Source organism: Procambarus clarkii, chromosome 21 (assembly GCF_040958095.1).
Source record: "Procambarus clarkii isolate CNS0578487 chromosome 21, FALCON_Pclarkii_2.0, whole genome shotgun sequence".
NCBI classification, from domain to species: domain Eukaryota; kingdom Metazoa; phylum Arthropoda; class Malacostraca; order Decapoda; family Cambaridae; genus Procambarus; species Procambarus clarkii.
In genome coordinates this window covers 35,956,444-35,965,324 of record NC_091170.1, presented here as the reverse complement: position 1 = coordinate 35,965,324, position 8,881 = coordinate 35,956,444, and the positions used below count along the sequence as shown (strand labels likewise).

The 8,881-nt window shown below is 48.1% G+C and overlaps 1 protein-coding gene across 1 annotated transcript; it reads left to right on the top strand.

Annotated features, from left to right (window-relative positions):
• Positions 1 to 4,821: 4,821 nt before the first annotated feature.
• Positions 4,822 to 8,329, top strand: LOC123760734 (amyloid beta A4 precursor protein-binding family B member 1-interacting protein-like). Its single transcript, XM_045746519.2, has 5 exons — positions 4,822 to 4,903; positions 5,203 to 5,662; positions 6,108 to 6,164; positions 7,719 to 7,822; positions 8,157 to 8,329. Exons 1-5 carry the CDS (start codon positions 4,822 to 4,824, stop codon positions 8,327 to 8,329), a joined length of 876 nt encoding a protein of 291 aa, XP_045602475.2.
• Positions 8,330 to 8,881: the final 552 nt, after the last annotated feature.

Here is an 8,881-nt window from a genome sequence, read left to right as displayed (position 1 = left end):
TCAAGAAGGTTGGAATAGTGTGGTGTGACGGGTGTGTAGCAGTGCTATAGCTGATATTTGCCGGTGTAGGCTACTACTGATCACATTATTCAGTACCACTAACCTTCCTACATCATGGGGATATCTGCGCCTCATATAGCTGGCCCTTCACACTGTCCCTTCATATAGTCCAGGGTAGCTCAAGTGATGACCAGGTAGCTATGAATGTTACCTAAAAACAAAAGCTATTTAAGCGTGAGGGGGGAGAGTGTTGCGTGTGTTGCTGCAGGGTGAGGGTAGAGTGTTGCTGCAGCGTGAGGGGGAGTGTTGCGTGTGTTGCTGCAGCGTGAGGGGAGTGTGTTGCTGCAGCGTGAGGGTAGAGTGTTGCGTGTGTTGCTGCAGCGTGAGGGTAGAGTGTTGCTGCAGCGTGAGGGTAGAGTGTTGCTGCAGCGTGAGGGTAGAGTGTTGCTGCAGCGTGAGGGTAGAGTGTTGCTGCAGCGTGAGGGTAGAGTGTTGCTGCAGCGTGAGGGTAGAGTGTTGCTGCAGCGTGAGGGTAGAGTGTTGCTGCAGCGTGAGGGTAGAGTGTTGCTGCAGCGTGAGGGTAGAGTGTTGCTGCAGCGTGAGGGTAGAGTGTTGCTGCAGCGTGAGGGTAGAGTGTTGCTGCAGCGTGAGGGTAGAGTGTTGCTGCAGCGTGAGGGTAGAGTGTTGCTGCAGCGTGTGCGCTGGTGCATTGAGGAAGTATGAAGGGTTCACATGTGGTTGCCTTTCTGCACCCCGGTGCTGACCTCGACGTGTTTGGAACTTGAGGGCACGAGGTGTCAGCGTCCCGCCATGTTCACGCTCGTAACTCTTACTTGGCTCTTAATTTGCTCTAGACTAGGTGGCATATTAATGTATATTTGTCGGTGTTTGCTGACGACTTTGTTAGCCTCATTAGTGTGATTATTGCCACAGCCGCGTATGTGACGTCATATGTAGATCACCAACACAACTTGGCCGACTTTTTACTTTTGTTTGTCATAGTGTGATAGTGGTGACCCCACACTATCACCAGTCACGACTCTCGGCCTGGTAACATGGAGCCTTCCTCCCCCCCCCTCCACACCTTCTACACTGTCCTACAGTTAAACATTTCCCCCCTAACCCTCGCCCCCCCCCCTCACCCCCCGCCCTGACCCCCACCCCTCACCCCCGCCCCCCCAACTCCATCCTGAACCGCCCACCTGCACTAACGCTGGGGGTCAAATACATCAAGCAACAAGTACTTCTATTTTTTTGCATGGTCCTGTGTGGCTCAGTTCATGTGGTTGTGTGTGTGTGTACTCACCTATTTGTGCCTGCAGAATCGAGCTCTTGGATCCCGCCTTTCTAGCCATCGGTTGTTTATAGCAATGATCCTATTTCCCTGTCATACCCCTATTACATACATGTGTGTGTGTGTGTGTGTGTGTGTGTGTGTGTGTGTTCTGGACTGTGAGCATGGGTGCCGTTTATATCGTCATGATCGCGTATTCATCAGCCTCGAGGTAACTGTTTTGTTTCACTCATCACTATCATAAGAACAACTACAGCTCCGGCCACGACGGTGTGGGGCAGGCAGTCTAGCTCTCATTATATTACTGTGTGATACTAACATTAAAGGAGTATGTTGAGAGGGTTTAGTATCTTGGATATGAACACATTTCTTAACGTCTCAACTGAAGATAGAAACAGTGGACTAATAGGCAAGCTGGGTGCGTTCAGAGTTACATCAGAGTGGAGTAAGTCGCCAAGTTTTGTTGCATTATAGAAGCAAATTTTCTAGGAAGTTTTAAGTTCAAACCCAACAGGAGTGAAAATGGCTGTGTTTAAACAGGTGCTTCCTCACATGGGATAACGCACCTGTAGTCTTCCAATCTCTCTCTCTCTCTCTCTCTCTCTCTCTCTCTCTCTCTCTCTCTCTCTCTCTCTCTCTCTCTCTCTCTCTCTCTCTCTCTCTCTCTCTCTCTCTCCCCCTCCCTCCCTCCCTCCCTCCCTCCCTCCCTGGCCTCTCCTTCCTTCCCTTTCTCCTCCACTCCTTTCTTATCTCCCTCTCTACCTCTAGTCCTTCCATCTTTCCCACTCTCTCACCATCTCCACCTTTCTGTCCCTTCTCCCCCTCTATCCTCCTTTCCCTACCTGTCTCCTCTTTCTCCTCCTTTTGTTCTCTAATAGCACTTGGAAGGGGGTCAGGATAAGGATTTGGGATGGGAAGGGGGGGGGGGAGGAATGCTGCCCAACCATTTGGGCTGGACGGTAGAGCGACGGTCTCGCTTCACGCAGGGCTGCGTTCAATCCCCGACGGTCCAAGCGGTTGGGCACCATTCCTTCCTCCCCGTCCCATCCCAAATTCTTTTCCTGACCCCTTCCAGGTGCTATATAGTCATAATGGTTTGGAGCTTTTCCCTGATAATTCCCTTCCCTCCCCTTATCCTTCCTTCTCTCACTATCTCTTTCTCTGTCTCAATTTGTACTTGTCTATGTCTGTCTGTCTCATTCTGTCTTTCACTGCCTATATCTCTTATAAAAATAATATAAATACCAGTATTGGTAGCAGGAGCCAAACTGTGTGAATATTAAAAAAAATCCATTAGTTGCCCTTTTGCTTTGAGAGAAGGGTAGTTTGAAAAAGGCATCGAAGCTGTGGGAGGATCGTCTGTTTTATGGTACTACTGTCAAAGTATGAATAGTCGAAACTTTATGTTAATTTTCCCGAAATCAGTGAACAATGGTGTATATTACTATACAATAATTAGCGTTGACATTTTTGTTTTCAAAATATTTAGCTCGGTGTAGCCAGCAGAGTGAAAAAAATCATTGTTGGGTCAGAATGTGGCCCTGGTACGCTGTTCCCTCTTGAATTCTGGCGACCCTGACCAGCTTGGTTCATCCAATACCATAGACCATTTCCTCCTTGCAAAGCTTGGAATTTAAATGAACTATCAGGGGAAAGCGCCAAGCCATTATGACTATATAGCACTTGGAAGGGATCAGGATAAGGATTTGGGATGGGACGGGGGCAGGAATGGTGCCCCAACCACTTGGACGGTCGGGGGTTGAACGCCGACCTGCACGAAGCAAGACCGTCGCTCTACCGTCCAGCCCAGGGGGAGGGGGCTGGACGGTAGCCTAGTCTCCAACCTTGCACAAACACACATTGTGCAAGGTTGGAGATGGTTCCCTTCTTATCGATGTAGATTGCAAGTTCATTGTTTATTTTCAACCATTAAATAAATACATAGTACAATTATATATATTTAAGAATATAAGCACATGAACACATTAATACAAAAATCTAACAAATATGAGATGACTCTGATTTATTTATTTTTTATTTTTCCTCCAGAAGGGCGAGTTTATTACCCAAAATGGCTTCTTTATGGGAAGGCGTCGTTCATGCTCTGAGTAAACATACAGCCATGGGAGCAATTAATATTTGTTTAACAATAAAGCACAGAAGATAACGATGTAATATTTAACAGCGTATCGACAATAAGAGGTCTGAACAAAGCAATTATTACCGCCTGGGGAAGACGGGGCGGCCGACAGATGGATGAGGCTTGTGTCGTGGCAGCTCCCTGTTTATAACGGCATGGGCTCCCTGCACCGTTTGTGTGTGTGTGTGTGGGGGGGGGGTCAACAGGCCAGCGGGAGGGGAACAGCAAGCAGGGGGAGGTCAAGAGGCCAGGGGGAGGTCTACAGGCCAATGGAAAGGCAGAAAGTTGGTGGAGTGGGAGGACAGGTTGAGGGCAATGCTTATCGGAGGGGGGGGGGGAAATTGGCGCCAAATTCAAAAGGACCAGCGGTTACTAATAAGGAATTTTCGACTTATTTTTGGGTGAAGCACTCAGAATGTGCACATTTTATTCAAAGCAGCAATATGCAAAAACACACTTGGAGGCTAGGTTTAAAAGAGAACTGAATGGGTAGCGAGTGGTGACAGTTTTGTTTAAGTTTAAATTTTGCACCGAACGGCGAGTTTAATAGGCAGCGTCCCGCGTGTGCCACCCCCTAATAGACAGAAAACCCGTTAGGTTGTTCATCCTGTCGTTTGTACCCAGACACAGATGGGACTTGCTTAACTGTCTCATGTAAACAAGTTATAAAACAAGAAGAATGAATTAACCAGCCCCTAAAATTTAAGTTATCTTCCGGGTGCAAAGTGCGGGGGGGGGGGATTCTTTTAAAAACAGTATCTATTTTTGACAAATAGTGTTTTTGGCCAGACCGGAAAAAAACGGTCCGGTCGTGTTGATCGAGCGGTTAAGGGATCCTGTACGCCAGCAGAGTGCCCCTGGCAGTATGGGTTCGAGTCACTTCTGGGGTGTGAGTTTTCAGTTGCATAAAGTCCTGGGGACCATTCAGGCTTGTTCGCATCGATATATCTATATATCTGCGAGATATTTTATCTTTGTCCAAGGTTGGAGGCCTGGGGCTAGCGTCACCCAACTTGCACACATGAAGCATTTGGGGTATGAGGGTATCGTAGATCAGCTGTGGGGGTAGACTCCAGTGTCACATTTTATGGAATATTGGATCTGACCCCCACCCCCTCATCCCAGTGCGATTTTCATCAAGGCAAGTCTGAATATTGGTTGCATTGTCTGTAAACTTATTTGAAAATTTCAGTTCTTCATTATATAATTTTTCTGAGGGAGGGAGAAAGGAGAGGGAAGGAGAAGGCTTGAGAGGGGGGGATGTTTGAGGAGAGGGAAGGAGAAGCGGGAGAGACGGGAAGAAAGGTAACGAGGGGGAAGAGAAAGGGGATATTGGGCAGAAAGGTGGAAAGGATTGGAAAAGTGGGAGAAATGGTGGAGAGGGGGAATGAGGAAAGGTCAGAGGGAGAATAGAGAGTTGTTAAAGATTCGCTACCTGGAACAAAAAGTTCCAAGCAACACGGACTATGGTGAGCCCGTAGATAGTTCCTGAATAGAGAGAATAAAGAGATGGGAGATAGGTAAAGAGATATGAGAGAGGGCGGCCAGGAGAAGGAGGGAGAGAGACCAGGGCACAACCGGCTCCCCCTTTAGTAATCTGTAACTATTAGAGGCAATGTCTCTTTTCTGTCCGAGGTTGGAGGCCAGACACTTACGACTAGCGGGCCAACTTTCAGACAGCGCCTACACAGTCGTGTAGGAGACTTTCATACCCCCATACCACTTTCATGCTGTCAGGTCTGAAATATTGGGTGTTTCTCTCTCTTAGTGACAGCTCCTCCACCCTCTCCCTTAGTGATTGCTCCTCCACCCACTTCCGTAGTGACAGCTCTTCCACTTTCTCCCATAGTGTCAGCTCCTCCACCCATTTCCATGGTGCCAGCTCCTCCACTAACTTCCATAGTGACAGCTCCTCCACCCATTTCAATTGTTCCAGCTCCTCCGCCCACTCCCACGGAGCAGCTCCTCCGCCCACTCCCACGGAGCAGCTCCTCCGCCCACTCCCACGGAGCAGCTCCTCCGCCCACTCCCACGGAGCAGCTCCTCCGCCCACTCCCACGGAGCAGCTCCTCCGCCCACTCCCACGGAGCAGCTCCTCCGCCCACTCCCACGGAGCAGCTCCTCCGCCCACTTCCACGGGCCAGCTCCTCCGCCCACTTCCACGGGCCAGCTCCTCCGCCCACTCCATTAAGTACCAGGTCTTCCCACTCTCCTGGTGTCAACTTGTGGTGTGTACTTTTCAACTATTTTTATTTTCTTGTACTTGCCTCTTAACCGTCTCATAATAGAACACCGTCTCTAGCGACTGGCGAGACAGGAACGCCCCGATCTGTCCGGACTGTAATACCGTCCAAGTTTAACAGCTTCGACAGGACGTTATTGAATTGGTCTGTTGTACTTCAGGATGAAAAACACTATTTTGAGCCTGTTTTGCATAGTTACTTAAATAACCCTTTTCATTCTCGATATTCGAGTCACTAAATCGTTTCAACCATGTGTTTTAATTAATGTTTTTCGGCTGTGAATACTAACAGCAAATATATTGGGCTGCTAGTTGTTGCTCGCTAAGATACGGGGCGTTTATTTTAACTGACTCAATATATCAAGTCTATTCTCTTGTCTGTTCACCGGACTTAAATGCTAATTCTAATACTCGTGTGTTCTTGTTTTCAGGACAAGGCTGTTTGGCTCTAGTGAGGCCGAAATTTGCATGTTTACCCAGGAGAGCAGGTGAGTGAGGGCCACTCCTCTCACGCCCTCGGCTAACCCGCCTGTGTTCCTACACTTCTGTTTTGTTTGAAATTTCTTATTTTTATTGAATCTTTTTTTTTGTTTTTTCATCGATTACCACCCTGAGCTACCCTCAATTATTTCAGCTGATCTGTTTTTATCGCTACTTCTCCCTCGTTTGCGTTTATGTCGACAATCATACGTTTGGTAGCGGGGAATGTGGGAGGGAGCCGTCATGAGTTCTGCCAGACCTCTCTATAAGGACCACCAACTATATCAGACTCGCCCACATACCTGTGTGGTATAAAATAATACTGGATTATGTTCGTAGCTTACAAAAATTGCACCTTTGCTCTGCACATGCAGTAAACTAACGTGAATCGTAGAGCAATCAATTATAAATAGGTCTCTAGTGAATATTAGGCTAAACTTTACATCAAACTATAATATATATTTTAACATAGCTTCCTCGTTAAAGATATAGTATTATCTACATGACAAATAAACTATTGAGCTAATATATAATCATTTAAAATATTTATATTATTTTAGTAACATGCAAATTATTTTCCCCTTAAGCCTTCAAAATGGCTCCGGGAATCAGTATAGTGACACCGTGTAATACAAGTTTCTGGACCATACAGTAGAGCGAATTTAAAGTGAGAGTAGCTTTCCCCTCTTTTTAATAAAAGCGGCCAGTTTGTCCCGACTCCACCAGGTCTGGCTCCCGACCTCCCACAAACCCCGACTCAGTCAACGCTAAATTTCTGCCTTTATATCTCCTTTTTTGCAACGATAATGTTTCACGAGATGGATGTCACATTACGGGTCCTGCTTCTCTACTACTTCACGCGACATCTGAGCAAGTTTATCTCGTAATATGTTGTAGCAATCGGCGGAAATCAGTGGGGATATTGGTGTGAGTGTGGCGGACCAGGTGAGGAGCGCCCCTGCCCCCCGCCCGGCACACTCCTGCCATCTGTGGCCCGCCGCCCACACTAGGCCCATCAACACACAGTGAACCAACGTCACCTCCACCACCAGCATGCCGTCCGTTCCTGGCTTTTCTTATTGGTGCTTTTATGGTGTCGTTTCCCGCGTTACCCGCCGCTATTGAGTGTGTGGCGTCAAACGGCGGCGGTAATTAGGTGAAGGAAAGGTGAGGAGCGAGTGGCAGGTGGGAGGGGCCAACCTGTGAAGGTGTGCTCGTCAGCCAATCAGGGATCAGAGTGCGCCGGCCAATCATCGCGCTCCGGTGTATTTATTGTCTGTAATCTCTCGTCACACCTTCAAGGAAAAAAAACAACGCGCAGGTTCAAATATTTCAAAGAAACTAGTGTTTACGGTGATTGGAAGTGATTGGTGGAAAGTACGTGAGATGTGTACAGCGGGAAGTGAAGACTAAGGGAGAGTTGAGGTGTGTCGGAGCGTGTGTGAGGTGTTGTGGGGGTTGAGTGCCAGTGATGAAGGCACTAGGCACTGCCAGTTGAAGAGGTCTCATAGCGAAAGAAGGAATCTTATTAATGCCGTAAACGCCTAAGAGGTCCCCAGCAGGATTCCCGTCCTTGCGGCAGGCAGTGAGATGGCCGATAATCCCTCCAGGCCTGGCAGCAGTAGCTCAGCGCGACGCAAGCAACCAAATCCTCGCCGCAAACAAGGTAAGAACACGCCTCTCTCCCTTGCTTGATGTTGTCCTCACCTGACCCGCGCTGACGGCCACAACTGCCTCCGTCAGCCCGAGCCTCGTCAGCAGGACACGGAGCCTGCTGACGGGGTCACAACGACTCTCTGGCTTGGTGATGAACGCTACATTCTGAATTATGGCACGTTCAGATTGCCTCCTGAGCGCTCTCTGCCATCTTCATACAGTATCAAGCCAACCACTTTTATAAGAACTTTTACTAGAACATAATTTATGTACCTTTCATGAAGTGTATAATTTATGTTAATAAAGAGCGATTTTGTTTATATTGAATGGTATTGGTTTCTAAGGTGGATCCAAGTCAAAATGGCTAAAGAGAACGCTTAGTTTCGAAAACGGTCCCAACACCAACGATAAATTTCTGCGGGAGTGGCTGGCCCGGTGTGACATCTCGCCTTTGCGCCAAATTCTGTTGATGGAGTGCAAGTGTAACTATTTTGGCGACCTTATTGGTAGTAGATAGTAGAGGGATCTGCGTAACCCCTGATCTCTGCATATCTGACGCATCGGGGGTTAGAAGCGGGCGTAGAAAGGAGCAGAGCTGATATTAAGAGAAGGTGTGGAGGGAGGGAATGTGGCACCTTCACCCCCCCCACCCCATCATCTCTCCCATCCCCGCATCAACATATCTCTTATCCCCCTCCCACCCCCCCTCAACCCCTTCCTAACACCCCCGTCCACTGTTAACGAGCCAGCACCACCTTCCCTCCCACACCTCCCACCCACGCCATCTCCCTACCCGCCTCCACCCACCAACACAATGTCCCCTCCACCACCCACAGACACCAGTTAATGCATGGCTGTGTTGCTCTCTTTCGTCATGGCATTGGCGATGGGCATCATAGATCAGAACAATGGCTGTATGGGGCCTTCTGTTGTTTCTGAGTTCATAATCTGATTCTCTTCTGTGTATGCAGTCTGTGGGTTATTATTTTATCTAATATTTTGACTGGTATCTCGAGCAGGGAAATTTCCAGTTTAATATGGGGATTTTAGGGATAAGTCTGTTTTACAT